Genomic DNA, 18851 nt, shown 5'->3' with positions numbered 1-18851 from the left:
AGAAAATAAGAACATTACGTACCGTTACACAGGGTCAAGAAAATAAATTCTTTTCTACTAATTCATAAATATACGGTTAAACAGTACTGTAATTGTTCAATATATTCTATGCAATTTTTCTTCTTCTAAATCATCTTGTTTGAATCCAAGTCTATGGCACGCCAAATCCACAAAAATGAGCAAAACATAGTTTCACAGTCGATAAACTAGGTTTATCGGTTGTAAACTATAGTTTACGGACTGTAAACTATATAGTTAACAACGTTAATCTATATTTTACATCTGTAAACCATAGTTAACGCGAAAATCTATGTTTCACAACCGTAAACTATACTTTAACATCGAAAACAATCATTTGCGATTGCAAAACATTGATTATCTGATAAATACAGTTTCACGATTTGTAAACGATAGTTTACAAACCGTTAACTATAGTTAACGATCTGATAAATATACATTAGTTTCACGATTTGTGAAACTATGATTAACAACTCTTAACTATAGTTTACGATTGTAAACTATAGTTTACAAACGTGAATCTATGTTTATCAACAAAATCTATTGTTAACGCTTTATTCAGACAGATAAACTTAGATTAGCATTCGTAAACTATAGTTAACGACCGTTAAATATAGTTTTACAGATGAAAAGTATACTTAACGAATCGTTAACTATACTTAACGAATCGTTAACTATAGTTTACGGTTTGTAAACTATAGTTTACAGTCGATAAACCTAGTTTATCAATTGTGAAACTAGATTTATCTCATTTTTGTGAATTTGGCGTGCCATATGTTAAATATAGTTTCACGATTTGTGAAACTATGATTAACAACTCTTAAGTTCTATAGTTTACTATGGCACGCCAAATTCACAAAAATGAGATAAACATAGTTTCACAGTCGATAAACTAGGTTTATCGGTTGTAAACTATAGTTTACGGACTGTAAACTATAGTTAACAACGTTAATCTATATTTTACATCCGTAAACCATAGTTAACGCGATAATCTATGTTTCACAACCGTAAACTATACTTAACACTGAAAACAATCATTTGCGATTGCAAAACATAGATTATCTGATAAATACAGTTTCACGATTTGTAAACTATAGTTTACAAACCGTTAACTATAGTTAACGATCTGATAGATATAGTTTCACGATTTGTGAAACTATGATTAACAACTCTTAACTATAGTTTACGATTGTAAACTATAGTTTACAAACGTGAATCTATGTTTATCAACAAAATCTATTGTTAACGCTTATTACAGACAGATAAACTTAGATTAGCATTCGTAAACTATAGTTAACGACCGTTAAATATAGTTTTACAGATGAAAACTATACTTAACGAATCGTTAACTATAGTTTACGGTTTGTAAACTATAGTTTACAGTCGATAAACCTAGTTTATCAAATGTGAAACTAGGTTTATCTCATTTTTGTGAATTTGGCGTGCCATAGTTTACGATTGTAAACTATAGTTTACAAACGTGAATCTATTGTTAACGCTTTATTCAGACGGATAAACTTAGTTTAGCATTCGTAAACTATAGTTAACGACCGTTAAATATAGTTTAAGAGATGAAAACTATACTTAACGAATCGTTAACTATACTTAACGAATCGTTAACTATAGTTTACGGTTTTAAACTATAGTTTACAGTCGATAAACCTAGTTTATCAATTGTGAAACTAGGTTTATCTCATTTTTGTGAATTTGGCGTGCCATACAAGTCATATATAGTTTATTTCAAGTCATGATTTCTGTAATCATAGTAATGATTTTTTTGTTTCGTTTTTGTTTGTTTGTTTGTTTTTTGGTAATTTTCAGATAATATATTGCATTTTGTTTTATCAAGAATTGGAAAAATAACACCTCGTTTAAAATTTTTTAAAAATTCTCAAAGTAAATAAATGAGGGGAAAATGAAGAAATTTCACAAAACGATAAAGTTACTGTGTCAAAAATGGTCTTGTTTGCCCCACCGGCGTCCGTTTTGCGACTGCATGAGTTTAATTTGCTCCCCCTCTATCTCTCTCTCTCTCTGCTTTGCAATTGATTGTTTGTTTTTATTATTTTTATAACTCAAAAGAATGATTAAGCCTTGAAGCATTTTCATTTATTTTCGAAGTCGGGTTCTGGCTATGCCCAGACCCCGAGTGTATCCGGATACGTCTCTGTCACCTTCTCGATTTTAATTTTACCATCTTTGAAGTGTTTCCGATTTGAGTAAATGTTAAAAAAAACAATAAGCTCTTTTGTTTCTTTACTTGTTTTCGACTTTTAAATGATCTCAATTTTGTTGAAGTACATTGCCTGACACTTTTTAGTTTATCTCTCTGATATGTAAACCAGAAAAAAGCTGACATTAAATTAGCATGTTGAGCAAAGATGAGTTTCCGCTTGTGACTTTTCATGTTATGAGGAATTCTCGGAATTGATACAGTATTGTCTGTGTTATAACATTAACTTTGAAAAGCTATACAGTTGTAAGTACACTGCATACAGCAGAAATTTTGACTTTATGAGGTGAAAAAATACAAACATCAAAAAATGAGGCAAAGATAAATGTTTTCCTGTTCGTCTGCACAATATACCTTTTATTGCTTTATAAATAATTTTGTTTAAAGTCTTTACATGATGGTTTCCTTTACAGCTTTCTACTTTCCGTTATGGGCAACCAAAATGACGATGCAACAGTTTTCGGTTATGGATCCATCGGACAATATCAAAAGTCAATCAGCCAGGAGAAATTTTCTTATTATGGCCATTTTGTGTTTCGTTTTTGCATTCATCTTCATTTGCACCGTTGTTGTAGTTGTCCTTACAAATATTGGTTTGTATCAGCTATTGTTTTTTTACTCTTCCTCTTTCTTATAATAAAAAGAGAAAGTACACGTGTAATGTAAAAAAAAATCAAACAACACTTCAGTTCAAAAATTAATTTTGAATACATGTAATCTATACACTTGTAGTGATATTTTAGAAATTTTACATTATTTTCTCAATATATATTTACAATACTTGTCATACAGTTTTATTTGGGATTTAATTCTTTACTTTTTTTCAGAAAATAAAAAGCAGTATCAATATGGTCCAAGTGCTGAATTGAAGTATCAAACTATCAATATAACCAGTTCGTTTTCCCTTATTCAACCTTCTACTCCTAGTCTGACATCATCAATGAAAACATCAAATTTAGAAATGTCTCCCACAGAAATTCAAGCAACATCCACTATACGTAAAGAATACTCAAGTTCAGCTCTGAGGACCACAATAGATAGTACAAGTCTTGTACAGTCTTTTTCACTGCTGACAACGTATAAATCAAATTCAGTATTATCAACTGCTACCTCACTAGTACAAAATTTATCCCTGTCATCGGTGGAGTTACATAGTAAATCTTCCTCTGTTCTCCAGCCATCAACAGTAGATTTTACATCCAGTGATTTATCATCTGTGTCCCCCTCAGCTCTGACCAGCAGTCACCCCGTTACAACGACAGACCCTCCAATCACACTGGCAGGTATTATTCAATTAATTGGCTATTAAACATATAACAAAATCAGACTTGATAAAGGCTGTTGTCTCTTCTCAGGTCAAGGTAATATTTTCTCAAGTCAAGGTCATATTTTGAGATTAAACATGCCACAAATTTATTATGGCCAGTCATTTTATGTTAAAAAAACTACATCTCCAAATATTGGCAGCCTGTTTCTTGCATAAGAAAAATTTACAGGTATATAATCATTGAAATGGTAAATCAATTTTAATTTCACAGCCTGTGCAAATTCAGACTTTACTTGCCGCAGTGGAGAATGTGTGAACCATGAGAATGCTAAATGTAATCGATATTTTGACTGCCAGGACAAATCGGATGAAGAGAACTGCACAGGTCTGTTCTAAATTCTTGTCTCAAAGGTGAATGCTAGAACCAGTTGCAGTGTTTTATTAGAAATAAGTCCCTAGTGAAATATTGTATAGATACATTTATTGACTTACAGACTGTATCGGTGTCCAGTGTGCCTCGGGTCTCTGCCTGTGGAGCTGGAGCCGTTGTGATGGTACAGTAGACTGCCCTGATCTCAGTGATGAAATCAATTGTGGTAAGGAAATTTCTTCAAATCTGTATTTTCATACTTTATTATTATTTTTTAATTTTCTCAAATGCTTCAGTCTTAATCGATGGCTTTTCATATTAGTGTTAATATTTACAGATGCAGATAGTAACAAGAAAAAATGTGACAATGGGGTGTGGATCTACAAATATCAGTGGTGTGATGGGATAGATAACTGTTATGATAATAGTGATGAGAAAAAATGTAGTAAGTAATTTCTCTTCTGCAGTTGAGTGCTGCATGTATTCTTCATTCCTCATTATCTGTTTATAACTTTAGAAGATTCAGATTTGTTTGTTAAGGTTTATAATATTTATGTAAAATTTAAAATCTTCTTTATCCTATATCCAATAATCAGTATAAATGCTTACATGTAGGATATTCATACAAGTCAGCTAAGGTTGTTATTTGTTGTGCAGGCTGTCTGGCAGGGCTGGAGGTAGAGTGTGGGGATGGACAGTGTATACGTAGAGACTGGGTCTGTGATGCCTACCAGGACTGTAGCACAGACGAGATGGGGTGTGGTATGTCACCTTTCAACAACAACAACACCCCCCCCCCCCCACCCCCAAATACATCTCAAGATGAAACTTCTTAATTCAATAGGAAATCAAAATAATTTCAAAAATGAGAAAGTGAATGGAAAGACTAAGGGAGTTATATCAGATAAACTTTTATCAGGAAAGCCCATTCAGCTTTCAAATAATATGAGCTAGAAATATAATTATGTGTATATGATTCTGATTTTGAAATAGGTGTTGCCATATTTTTGGAAAATGCAAATTTCTGTGAGATTCATTCAAAATGATCCACCTCCGACAGTTTAAGCTAATACAAGATAAGTGTTTCTTTTTCTCAGATAAATGTAGCAGTTCTCAGTACACGTGTCAGGATTATAGCTGTGTAGACAAGATCAAAGTGTGTGACGGTGACCCGGACTGTTCCCAGGGGGAGGAGGAGACACAGTGCTGTGAGAAAACCTCCAGTTCTCTAAAGAAATTTGTGAAAATAAATGTGTTATTATTATACATTTATAGATATATCCAGTAATCTTTCTGTGCACATTCATTTCCAAATAAAAAGAAAAATGATCCAGAATCCTGCAGAATTTACAAAATTAATGACAGTCTACTTACTTTGTAGTTAAGTTCCTGAGTAACATCTCGGATTCCAGTGGCCTACTTGTTGGACTCTTCAGGGGAGATAATTCTGTCTATCCTGTGTGTAGCACAAACTGGAGACTCCATTACAGTGACACAGTGTGCAGAAATATGGGTCACGAGTATAGTTAATTTTCTATTAGATATAATGTGTTTCAATAAACACACCTTTTAGACTATTAATTACTGGTAATCAGAATCCTTTAAACTTGATCTGATTGACAGAGAAGCAGCGATGACCTTGACCTCCCCACTACCTCCTGCAGTTCAGTATCTGGAGCTGTCTGACAACATCACAGACACACAGACATTCTTCAAACACCTACAAACCAGGTAATATATCGTTAACTCACTTATTTTTGCATCAAAGTTTTGTAGTTAGGAGTAAGAATATACCAGGTATGTGTTTTTAACATTTTGAGAAAGACATATCTTCATACCATGAAAACAATGAAAAGCTCCCATAAAAATTAGTGATTCCATAGTATTGCTTGCATGAAAAACTTGAAAAACTTACAAGAAATTACCATAATTTGCACTTTGATTTAGCTATGTTATAAATGTAATGTCTTGAAACATTAAAAAAAGACGAAATTATTTGTATACATGCGTAACCCATTAGATAATATTATAACACAACATGAGATGGCATATATGTAGCTATTTTACAATGACTAATGGTACTAACCTGTAATTATGTACTGTAGACATCACTCTGTTTTTGTTTGGCCAGCTTTACCTGCAGAACAAACAGGACAGTTGAGATCACCTGCTTGACAAAAGGTACACTGCATGCCCACTCATACTGCTGGTTACTATCTCTTTTTATACAGAACCATAATGTACAGTTGAACCCCAGTATCTCAAATATCATGGATATGTCAGTAATTTGCAAGCCCCTCTTCTTATTCTTTCAGTATTTTATATAAGTTTTTTCTTGGCCCCAATGCATTTGAGATAATGAGGTTTGACTGTAGTTCTTATTAGTGTTGGCAAATCGGACGATTATAAGTAACCGGTTACTCACTCAATCTTTCGATCAAGTACCCGGTTACTCGGATGATTTATTCATATATATCATTTATCTCATCCTTTACTCATCGATACTTATACACAAATATATTGTGAATGAACTTTATTTATAAACTTAAAGATACACTTGCACGCACTATCTTGAAAGAATTTTGAGATTATAATCAAAAAATTAATTAAATCTGATGAAGAAAAATAAATATTCAAGTGTAGTTTGGAGTTTATAACATTTTACTTTTCGACCCCTGATATATGTCATGATCAAAGAGAATAATTATTTAGAAATTTGAAGTCACAACCGTAGACGATAACTCCAATTCACATAAATAACATTTTACAGGTATTGAATCAGCTATTCTTTTAAAATACTTTCGAGCTTTAAATGGCTTTGGCGGCATCTTGTTAAATTATTTAATGAGGTAATTATAACTCAGATCTTCAAAACTTGTATAATTGCTAGCTTAAAGCTTTTTAACCTTTCGATCGTAGGCAAACACTGATCATTAAGTGTAACTGTTGAAAATAATTGATGTGTAGCTTATAAACAAATTTAACATTTTATTTATTTATTTATTTTTTGTTATTTACTATATAAAAAGCATTTTTATCCAAGCAACCGAATAGCAGTTTTACTAACCGATACTCGCTTCGTTCAACGGTTAACCGGATAACCGGTTACTGGTTGCCAACACTAGTTCTTATTGCAGGTTGTTTTAGTAAAATAAAATCTCAGCAACAATGAAGTTAACCTAAATACCTGTCTTTATTTATTGACAAATAGGCTGTATTCGTGTGTCTTTGTGATTAACAGCCAATAATTAGCAGCTAGAAACAAACTCCAAAAGTTCAATGATTCCACAAGTGCCTTTACTGAAAGTCTTTTAACTGGAAATGGTTCTAATGCACCTCATACTATTTATCAGAAGCAGAACACAAATATGTAACAAGATTTCCAAAATTATGTTTAATTTTAAATAAAATCTGTAAATCCTTTGAACTTCCTCTTTAGTGGAATAATATATACCTCCTGATAACCAAACACATTAAATATTTTCCATAATCTTGTTAATATTAAAAAAAATCATACCTTTAATATTACTCTTGTCAGTTTAAATATTATAACATTTCATTCTCTGTCAACACATTTTAAGTTTGTGGTAAGAGGAGCTCTGGACTGCTGGTGCCCTTCATCTCTGGAGGAGAGTTGTCCACTAGGGGGCGTTGGCCCTGGGTGGTGTCGTTGTCGTATCTAGGGAAACCAATCTGTGGTGGCGTGTTGATAAACCCTCTCTGGGTCCTCACAGCAGGTCACTGTATAGCCGTGTAAGTCAATGACTGCTGTCCAAATTTAAAATATCTGATTTTGGTGTAAACTTTGGATTTGATTATACATTTAATAAACTACTCCATTAAACACCTGTAACAGTACATAACCTTGTTCACAACAATATTCTTTACAGTACTTATTTGCACACAAAGTTTGACAAAATACCAGTACATGCAAGTTATAATACTTTAATACAGTTTTACAAGTCATATCCTGATTTTTTTTTTTTAGGTCTGGAGTTTATAATTATACGAATACTCCAAACAATGTGCAGGTTTTGCTGGGATCTGTAAAACGTGCTCGTGACTTAATGAGGGGGGCTTTGTTACTGCGGGCTGTAGAGATTCGGCACCACCCAGACATGAAGTGGACAGGAGACGGGACAATCTACTGGGACATTGCTCTGATCCGAGTGGAGCATCCAGTGACCTTCACCTCTGTAATCCAGCCCATCTGTCTCCCAGCCAATCACAATGACCCTGTCACAAGCACCTGCTTTTTGACTGGATGGGGAAGCATTGAACCAAATCAGGGTAAAAAAATATTGTTGAATGCAAATAATATTTATTTTAGAAATATATATTATGATTATAAACATGTAAATAATTTTTATACATGGTTCTCAATAATGGGAAGAGCATTGAAAGATTTATTTAAGAAATAAGGTATCATTTTTTAGCTCACCTCAACGAAGTTGGGGGAGCTTATGTAATACCCTCGGCGTCGGCGTCGGTGTCGGCGTTGGCGTCCCAGGTTAAGTTTTTTTTGGAGCAGTTTTCTTTTTAACTACTTCTATGTCCTATATGGATTAGACATGCATGGAGGATGGTTCTTAGTGTTTCATTGCACCATTCAAAGTTTCAGATGCTGCAATTTCAGCAAAGGAATGACCAGGTTAATGTTTTTGGAGCAGGTTAACATTTTTGGTGCAGTTTTTGGTGTAGGTTTCATTTCCAAGTAACTATAAGCCCTATGTTTACCAAACTTGCATGGATGATACATCTAAGGATGCATTATTAAATGATTGCTTCGGATGCTGAATTTGACCTATATTTTCCGGTTGAGTGAACAGGTTAAAGTTTTTGGTGCAGGTTTCATTTCCAAGTAACTATAAGACCTATGTTGACCAAACTTGCATGGATGATACCTCTAAGGATGCATACTATTGGTCTTGCTTCGGATGCTGAATCTGACCTACTTTTCCGGTTGAGTGAACAGGTTAAAGTTTTTGGTGCAGGTTTCATTTCCAAGTAACTATAAGACCTATGTTGACCAAACTTGCATGGATGATACATCTAAGGATGCATACTATCGGGCTTGCTTCGGATGCTGAATCTGACCTACTTTTCCGGTTGAGTGAACAGGTTAAAGTTTTTGGTGCAGGTTTCATTTCCAAGTAACTATAAGCCCTATGTTGACCAAACTTGCATGGATGATACATCTAAGGATGCATACTATCGGGCTTGCTTCAGATGCTGAATCTGACCTACATTTTCCGGTTGAGTGAACAGGTTAAAGTTTTTGGTGCAGGTTTCATTTCCAAGTAACTATAAGCCCTATGTTGACCAAACTTGCATGGATGATACATCTAAGGATGCATACTACCAGGCTTGCTTCGGATGCTGAATCTGACCTACATTTTCCGGTTGAGTGAATAGGTTAAAGTTAATGCATGATTCATTTCCAAGTATGTGTGTTCTTTAATGACCAAACTTGCATGGATAATACATATAAGGATGTATACTACCAGGCTGGCTTCAGATGCTGAATCTGACCTACTTTTTGTGGATGAGTAAAAATGTTAGTTTTTGATGCATGTTTCATTTTCAATTAACTATGAGCCCTATAATGAGCAAACTTGCATGGACGATAAATCTTAGGATGCAAACTAATGGACTTGCTTCGGATGCTGAATTCGACATGCATTTTTCAGATAATAGACCAGGTAAAAGTTATGAGTGCAAGTCTAATACCAAAAAACTATAAGGCTTACATAACATTGTATAAACCAAACTTGCACAAACGTTGCATCAAGAGATGAAAACTCTCAAATTTGCTTCAGATTCTGGATTTTAATTACATTTTCATGAAGAAGAACTAGTTTAAATTTTTTATGTAGGTCTGTTCAAAGTATCAGATCAAAATTGCTTAAATATTTTCATTTTTGGAATGTACACTTTTTGTTGGTTAATTGTGTGACTTTGCCTTACTTAAAGACAACATTCGTTGAGGTGAGCTCTGTAATCTCTGATTACCTATGTTTAAGTTTTATTGGGATGTAAAACGGGTTGGTCACGTGATCAAATCCCATAAAGCCCTAATGGAAGATTTGATCATGTGCCAACCCGTTTTACATCCCAATAAAACTCAAAAAATGATACCTTATTACTTATATTTACATTTGTGACTTATTCATACCGTATATACTCGCCTATAAGTCGGTTGTATTTTTTGAGGTTATTTGGCCTGGATTTGCCATTGACCCGCTTATAAGTTGGTACAACTTTTTGCCAGAATCACATGACAATTTCTAATGAATGCTCTGATGTGTTACCCTGATTTCAATTAGTATTTTCATTAGAAATGAAGTCAATATTTAACTTTAAATCATAAAAATATAGATGATGCCCTCTTATAATTAATAACCAGAAGTCTCTGTCGAGACTGAAGCTCTACTGGTTTGAACTTATAGCAAAGGAAGAGAAAGTACTGAAGCAGCTGTTATTTTTAGTAACCACGGCAACACCGTTCATCAAAATTAAAATTCGATACACAGAATTATGTATCTTAGTGTATTCTACTTGTGTGCCAAGTTATACTGAAATCAGACCAAAACTGTAGGAGGAGTAGCATTTTGAAACAATTTTACAGATATTTCTATTTTTAGTAACCACGGCAACACCGTTCATCGAAATCAAAAACCGATACACAGAATTATGTATCTTAGTGTAGTCTACTTGTGTGCCAAGTTATACCGAAATCAGACCAAAACTGTAGGAGGAGTAGCATTTTGTAAGAATTTCACAGAAATTTCTATTTTTAGTAACCACGGCAACACCGTTCATCGAAATCAAAAACCGATACACAGAATTATGTATCTTCGTGTAGTCTACTTGTGTGCCAAGTTATATTGAAATTAGACCAAAACTGTAGGAGGAGTAGCATTTTGAAACAATTTTACAGAAATTTCTATTTTTAGTAACCACGACAACACCGTTCATCGAAATCAAAAACCGATAAACAGAATTATGTATCTTAGTGTAGTCTACTTGTGTGCCAAGTTATACTGAAATCAGACCAAAACTGTAGGAGGAGTAGCATTTTGAAAGAATTTCACAGAAATTTCTATTTTTAGTAACCACGGCAACACCGTTCATCGAAATCAAAAACCGATACACAGAATTATGTATCTTAGTGTAGTCTACTTGTGTGCCAAGTTATATTGAAATTAGATCAAAACTGTAGGAGGAGTAGCATTTTGTAAGAATTTCACAGAAATTTCTATTTTTAGTAACCACGGCAACACCGTTCATCGAAATCAAAAACCGATACACAGAATTATGTATCTTCGTGTAGTCTACTTGTGTGCCAAGTTATATTGAAATTAGACCAAAACTGTAGGAGGAGTAGCATTTTGAAACAATTTTACAGAAATTTCTATTTTTAGTAACCACGACAACACCGTTCATCGAAATCAAAAACCGATACACAGAATTATGTATCTTAGTGTAGTCTACTTGTGTGCCAAGTTATACTGAAATCAGACCAAAACTGTAGGAGGAGTAGCATTTTGAAAGAATTTCACAGAAATTTCTATTTTTAGTAACCACGGCAACACCGTTCATCGAAATCAAAAACCGATACACAGAATTATGTATCTTAGTGTAGTCTACTTGTGTGCCAAGTTATATTGAAATTAGATCAAAACTGTAGGAGGAGTAGCATTTTGAAAAATTGTTTACAGACAGACGGACAGACAGACGGACGGACGCCGGACGCATTACTATCGCATAAGCTCTTCTGGTCTCTGACCAGTAGAGCTAAAAATATTGAATATATGTTTATAAAATGCAAGTAATTTATGTATAATCATTTAATACAAATACAAATGTTTATAGAATACTATGATTCGCCATCCAGAAAAATACCAGTTTTTTATGACTCGCCTATAAGTTGGACATAGACTTTTGGACTAAAATTTAACTCCAAAAATACCAACTTATAGGCGAGTATATACGGTACCTTAAATTTGCCTGATTGTGACTTTTAACGTGTAAATTGCATTATTTTTCAAACCCAACGGCATGTATGTAATCCACTGAACATGTGTCGACCCTTTATGAAGTCACTGAGAAATTACGTCGAACTTTTATCCATACGAACATCTATGACCTCTTGACCCCATACCTGTATTTATACAGTTATAAAAATGCTTGCTTTCAGTAGTGTTGTATAAAGGAAAACATTTGCAAATGTAAATATTAGATGTTGACAGCTTAACCAAGGCCCCTCCTTAACAGCTTCCCTGTACTTCTCACATTGTATGTCCAAATGATGTCTTCTATCCCTGTAGAAACGAGCACCATTTCATGAGATATACTTAGTCTGAGAAAATGTTTATTGCATTCAGCAATTCCATGTTTATCTGAAAAATTTATAGGCGTGTATATTTTATAGTTGCTGATTGTATTGTACAGATTCATAGATTTATATGTATTATTAAATGATTTTATTACATTGTCAACAGTTACACTGTAATTACATATGTGTATTTCAGAGATGACAGTGGAGTATTTAAGAGAAGCCAAGCTTGGTGTCTGGGATGAGGAAGACTGCAGAAGAAACACCATTGTGTCAGAGTCCAATGTGGACACAAACTTCACGCTCTGTGCGGGGTACACAACAGGGACCCTATCTGGATGTAGGGTAGGGCTGCAGTTTTTTCTTGAGAGTACATGTATTATGGATGTGTTTTTAAGTTCATAGCTCTTCATTGTCTGCATCTAAATTACAGAGATTACATGTTCTAGATTTCATGAAGATAAATGTGAAATATTGATTACTGGTAACATTTACAGTGTCCATATTTTTACAGGGAGACAGTGGGAGTGGACTGATGTGTGTGAACCGTTACAATCAGTGGAGTGTGGAGGGCATCATGTCCAGTGGGGCGGCACAGTGCGGCGTGCCATCCTCTCAGGCCTTGCGCTTTACCAAAGTGTCTGCCACCCTTTCCTGGATCCAACATGTCATATCTTACAGTTCACTGATCCCTCCAACTCTCCAAATCCCAAGAACTCTCTGAAGACCACACAGTTATGTTCAGATTCAAGACCATGTTGTCCTGCTTAGTTCGAACTATAGTGCTTGCCAATCTTAAGTGGATTATTTGTTAAGGTTTACACAAATTTAATCTCAGGTTTTGAAGAAGCTTACATGATCTCAAATACTGGTCAAAACAATGTTTAATGCTATAATCGATTCCCTCATAGATCAAGTAGACCTTGACATTCCCCCTGCTCCTAAAATGACAGAATTATGTAAACACCCTCCTCCAATTGACTGTTATATGATCTGTTGAAATTTAGATTTAGAACTGGTGCTAAATGCTAAAGCATGTCATTTCCAAAGTGCTTATTTATATAAAATTTTCATTTTATACTTATCATATTTACGTTTTGATAGAATATATATTTACATGTATTTATTCCAAGTTAATTTCTTATATATGAAATAAAAATGGTTTGACTTTGTACTTCTTTTGTATATCATACCTCAAGATTCATTGTTTACTGCAAAACATGCAGTAAATTCAAATTGATTGGAGATTTTCGTCATAAAGACAAGAGTTTTGCTTGATCTGCAAAAATGGACTGATCATCTTATAAACCAGTATCTGTGAAAATGTAAGATTTTCAAGGCACTGTCTGTCTGTCCGTCTGTCTGTAAACTTTTCACATTTTCGACTTCTTCTCAAGAACCGCTTGGCCAATTTCAACCAAACTTGCCACAAAGTATCCTTGGGTGAAGGGGATTCAAGTTTGTTCAAATGAAGGGCCACGCCCTTATTCAAGGGGAGATATGGGAATTAATGAAAATTTGGTGGCATGTTTTAAAAATCTTCTTCTCAAGAACCACTGGGCCAGGAAAGATGAAACTCGCGTGGAAGCATCCTCAGGTTGTGTAGATTTAAGTTTGTTCAAATCTTGACCTCCAGGGGTAGGGTGGGGCCACAATGGCCGACCAAAGTTTTACATATAAATATATAGGAAAATTCTTTAAAAATCTTCTTCTCAAAAATAGCAAAGCCATAATTGATCATATTTATATGGAAGCATCCTCAGGTAGTGTAGATTCAAGTTTGTTCAAATCATAACCCCAAGGGGTAGGGTGGGGCCAAAATGGCCGACCAAATTTTTACATAGAAATATATAGGAAATTTCTTTAAAAATCTTCTCCTCAAGAATAACAAAGCCATAATTGATCTTATTTATATGGAAGCATCCTCAGGTAGTGTAGATTCAAATTTGTTCAAATCATGACCCCCAGGGGTAGGGTGGGGCCAAAATGGCCCAAAGTTTTACATAGAAATATATAGGAAAATTCTTTAGAAATCTTCTTCTCAAGAATAGCAAAGCCATAATTGATCATATTTATATGGAAGCATCCTCAGGTAGTGTAGATTCAAGTTTGTTCAAATCATGACCCTCAGGGGTAGGGCGGAGCCAAAATGGCCGACCAAAGGTTTACCTAGAAATATATTGGAAAATTCTTTAAAAATCTTCTTCTCAAGAATAGCAAAGCCATAATTGATCATATTTATATGGAAGCATCCTCAGGTAGTATAGATTTAAGTTTGTCCAAATCATGACCCCCAGGTGTAGGGCGGGGCCAAAATGGCCGACCAAAGTTTTACATAGAAATATTTAGAAATTTTTTTAAAAAATCTTCTCAAGAATAACAAAGCCATAATTGATCATATTTATATGGAAGCATACTCAGGTAGCGTAGGTTCAAGTTTGTTTAAATCATGACCCCCAGGGGTAGGGCAAATTAAAACATGAAAAGTTTTACATAGAAATATATAGGAAATTTTTTAAAAAATCTTCTTCTCAAGAATAATAAAGCCATAATTGATCATATTTATATGGAAGCATCCTCAGGTAGCGTAGGTTCAAGTTTGTTTAAATCTTGACCCCTAGGGGTAGGGCGGGGCCAAAATGGCCGACCAAAGTTTTACATAGAAATGTATAGGAAAATTCTTTAAAAATCTTCTCAAGAATAGCAAAGCCATGATGTGGTCATGGGACTACCTTTGATTTAAGCTTTTCAAGTATAAACCAATTCTGCTTTTTCCTAGCCACAGTGCTCAGGTGAGCAATGTGGCCCATGGGCCTCTTGTTAGCTCACCTGAGCCGAAGGCTCAAGTGAGCTTTTCTGATCACATTTTGTCCGGCGTCCGTCTGTCTGTCTGTCTGTAAACTTTTCACATTTTTGCTTTCTTCTCAAGAACTGCAGGGCCAATTTCAACCAAACTTGCCACAAAGTATCCTTGGGTGAAGGGGATTCAAGTTTGTTCAAATGAAGGGCCACGCCCTTATTCAAGGGGAGATAATTGGGAATTAATGAAAATTTAAAAAATCTTCTAAGAACCACTGTGCCAGGAAAGATGAAACTTATAATCACATCACTCATAAAAACATATCAAGTTTGTTCAAATAATGACCCCCGGGGGTAGGGCGGGGCCACAATGGCCGACCAAACTTTTACATAGAAATATATAGAAAAATTCTTTAAAAATCTTCTTCTCAAGAATGACAAAGCCATAATTCATCATATTTATATGGAAGCACGCTCAGGTAGTGTAGATTCAATTTTGTTCAAATCATGACCCCCGGGGGTAGGGCTAATGCATTTTTACATAGAAATATATAGAAAATTCTTTAAAAATCTTCTTCTATATGACAAAGCCATAATTCATATATTTATATGGAAGCATCCTCAGTAGTGTATTCAAGTTTGTTCAAATCATGACCCCCCGGGGTAGGGAGGGGCCAAAATGGCTACAAACTTTTACATTATATAGAAAAATTCTTTAAAAATCTTCTGAATGACAAAGCCATAATTCATCATATTTATATGGAAGCATGCTCAGGTGTGTAGATTCACAGTTCAAATCATGACCCCCCGGGGTAGGGCGGGGCCAAAATGGCCGACAAACTTTTACATAGAAATATATAGGAAAATTCTTTAAAAATCTTCTTACCAAAAATGACAAAGCCATAATTCATCATTTTATATGGAAGCATGTTCAGGTAGTGTAGATTCAAGTTTGTTCAAATGGGGTAGGGTAAAAATGGCCGACCAAACTTTTACATAGAAATATATAGAAAAATTCTTTAAAAATCTTCTTCTCAAGAATGACAAAGCCATAATTCATCATATTTATATGAGCATGCTCAGGTAGTGTAGATTCAAGTTTGTTCAAATCATGACCCTCCGGAGTAGGACGGGGCCAAAATGGCCGACCAAACTTTTACACAGAAATATATAGGAAAATTCTTTAAAAATCTTCTTCTCAAGAATGACAAATTAAGCCATAATTCATCATATTTATATGGAAGCATGCTCAAGTAGTCATTCAAATTTGTTCAAATCATGACCCCCAGGGGTAGGGCGGAAAATGGCCGACCAAAGTTTTTAAAGATATACTCAGTATATAGGAAAATTCTTTAAAAATCATTTTCTAAAAAATAGCAAATCCATGATTGGTCATGGGACTACTCAAACTATTTAAACTTTACAATAAAAAGCCATTTTCTACTTTTTCTACCCTTAGTGCTCAGGTGAGCGATGTGGCCCATGGGCCTCTTGTTCTGTCAAAGGGTATTGTAGAGTTTGAACTGATGCTGTCCGTAGCATGATGGATCAAGTCAATAGTTCAAGTCTCTACTTAAGAAACAACACATTGAATGGACCACCTTACCCACTTATTCAAACAATACCATATCTTGAAGGCTACCTGTCAAGCAGGGAATGATCTCCTTCTTTTCCTTAGTTAAGCTTTCTAATCTATCAATGGTTCTACAAAATTAATGATTCAATCAATGATACAATCACACATCATTTATTGCACAATTATGATTCATGAATATGAATGAAGTACATTGTACCCCTGAAATGTTGATTATATACAAGTACAATTGCGTGGTAATGAACAAACAGAAAATAATAAAATAACAAATAGAAATCACATTCACATCAGATAATACTGTTTTCATTATGTCAGTATTCAACAAAAGTTTTCACCCTAAGATTTAACATTCATCTTTTGAATCTGTCTCCTGGTGATTTAGATGTAACTTCCCGTTCTCCTGCCCTTTCTCGTATATATATGTTGTGTTCTCAAAGCTGAGAGATCCACCTCCCTCTTGCTGTTTTCGTTTGAAGATGACGAGAACTGCTATTACAATGACAGCTATAATGATTGCTGCAATCAGGATTCCTGCTATACCCCCACCACTCAGAGCGGAGGATCCACCACTGCCTTTTGATGCACCTAGATATTTGGGGAAATTTTTGTTATCAAAAAAAAATATGTAAAAAAATTCACTCGTTACTAAGTGATTTCACTTATTTCAAACATTGCATCTTGTGTTTGAGATACGAAATCTCAACTGACATTATAAAAACATTTAAGTCAAAATCTTTTTAGGGGTGTACTCGACAACCTACAGCTCCCACTCACCTGTGACACTAGGTCCCGTGTAGGGTGGGGGAGTTGGTATCTTTGTCTGTCCATTTATTGTTGGTTTTCCGGATCCCTGGGGTGTTGAACTAGATCCTTTGGGTCCCTGAGTCGGGGGTGTGAGTGGTGGAGTTGGTGGTGCCAGAGTACCACTCGGAGAAGGAAAGGTTGAGTTAGAGGGCTGTGGCGGAGTATGGGGATTAACATCTGATACTGTTTAAAATGAAACAGAGTTTTAGGTCAAAATGATGCTAAAAAGGTGCAAAGCACTTTTTTTTTTCAAAATTAATATTATAATGGTTTCACTCCTTTAACATTTACTTTAAAAATTGAGGTATTCACTATTGAAAATGGTTAATATTTTTAAAATCATTACAAAATAGATTGTGACAGTAACTCTTTTATTATATTAAAGCTGAAAAAGGCATAGTCCCCAATTTTTCCCGTTCATCGAAGCTATCCCCTACAACCCCTATTGGGGAGCAGATCTCTTAACAGTTAAATGTATTTCGCTGTAGAGGTCCCACAAGTGTAGACGTACATCTTACATTGCCGTGCTACTCGGTTATAAATTATAAACTTTTACCCATTTTTTGCAAAACAGGAAAAAAGAATCATGAAAAATACAAGTGAATACATCATTCACAAACAGAAAATGCGCATCAAAACAAGAAATACCGGTAAACAAAAAAATCTAAGATCACGAAAGAAAAACTGCAAGTCAGCCATGAGTTTCAAGTGTGCATTCGTCAGATTGAAATCTTTCAGCAAATACTTTATATTTGTAACTAAGAAAATGATTTACATCAATACACAATTGGAATATTGATTCACTATGAGAAATATTTGTGAGTAAAAGAAGATTGAGAAACTATATTAATATTTATATTTATCAAAGTTGGTTAAAAACTCCAGTTCTGTAAAGGTACACAGAGAAAATTTATGCATTTGTGACACTACCTGGGTTTCGCTGACAGACATAGCCCCGTTTCTGTGTACAGTCCAGGTCATTCCATTTACCATTCCAGGAATGTATCTCCATACAGTTCTCATTATTGCCCCACTGGTCGTTTGATGAAGGCTCATTAACGTCCCAGTTCACAAAGTTTGTGGGACTCTGGTCAGACCAGGTAAAACCACCTGCAGAAACAGTAAATTTCATTCATGAACTTAAAAATAATACATAAAATTTTCCTTTTTAAACACTACACTTCTTAGGGGAATAAACCTATAAATTCTCTAACACTTGGAGAGAAATTCAGGCCTAATTTTGACTTCCACAAGAAAAAAAATTGCTAATATCTGCAGATCTCTCTGTATTTAACATATACATGATGAAGACTTGTGAAGACCTGCCCAGAAGTATCTTGTTACCAAGTCCCAGTAACTAACCACATGTGAAAGTTTGTGAAGACGTGGCCAGAAGCCCTCTCTTAGTATATTGATAACTTTGCCTGA

At 34.7% G+C, this 18851-nt stretch overlaps 2 protein-coding genes across 2 annotated transcripts in view; one reads left to right on the top strand and one right to left on the bottom strand.

Annotated features, from left to right (window-relative positions):
- The first annotated feature begins 2244 nt into the window (after positions 1–2244).
- Positions 2245–13396, top strand: LOC134239356 (atrial natriuretic peptide-converting enzyme-like). The gene is made up of 15 exons (XM_062721524.1): positions 2245–2497; positions 2665–2844; positions 3079–3534; positions 3790–3903; positions 4013–4114; positions 4226–4333; positions 4546–4650; positions 4986–5096; positions 5270–5408; positions 5512–5619; positions 6020–6069; positions 7470–7641; positions 7877–8178; positions 12423–12571; positions 12741–13396. The coding sequence occupies exons 2-15, from the start codon at positions 2694–2696 to the stop codon at positions 12948–12950; spliced, it is 2277 nt and encodes a 758-aa protein (XP_062577508.1). The 5' UTR covers positions 2245–2497; positions 2665–2693; the 3' UTR covers positions 12951–13396.
- A 3548-nt stretch (positions 13397–16944) lies between these two features.
- The window catches only part of LOC134239370 (uncharacterized), an 89048-nt gene continuing 87141 nt past the window's right edge, over positions 16945–18851 (bottom strand). Inside the window, exons 72-74 of the mRNA XM_062721549.1 lie at positions 18354–18533; positions 17394–17606; positions 16945–17204 (exon numbers count right to left, since the gene is read on the bottom strand). Coding sequence (XP_062577533.1) covers positions 16963–17204; positions 17394–17606; positions 18354–18533 — 635 coding nt within the window. The 3' untranslated portion in view covers positions 16945–16962. The remainder of the gene's footprint in view (positions 17205–17393; positions 17607–18353; positions 18534–18851) is intronic.

Source organism: Saccostrea cucullata, unplaced genomic scaffold (assembly GCF_032062105.1).
Source record: "Saccostrea cucullata isolate Sc308-1 unplaced genomic scaffold, CSIRO_AGI_Scuc_v1 ctg135, whole genome shotgun sequence".
In the NCBI taxonomy this organism is placed as follows: domain Eukaryota; kingdom Metazoa; phylum Mollusca; class Bivalvia; order Ostreida; family Ostreidae; genus Saccostrea; species Saccostrea cuccullata.
Note: the sequence above shows the minus strand (reverse complement) of the source record. Positions and strands in the feature narration are given on the sequence as shown.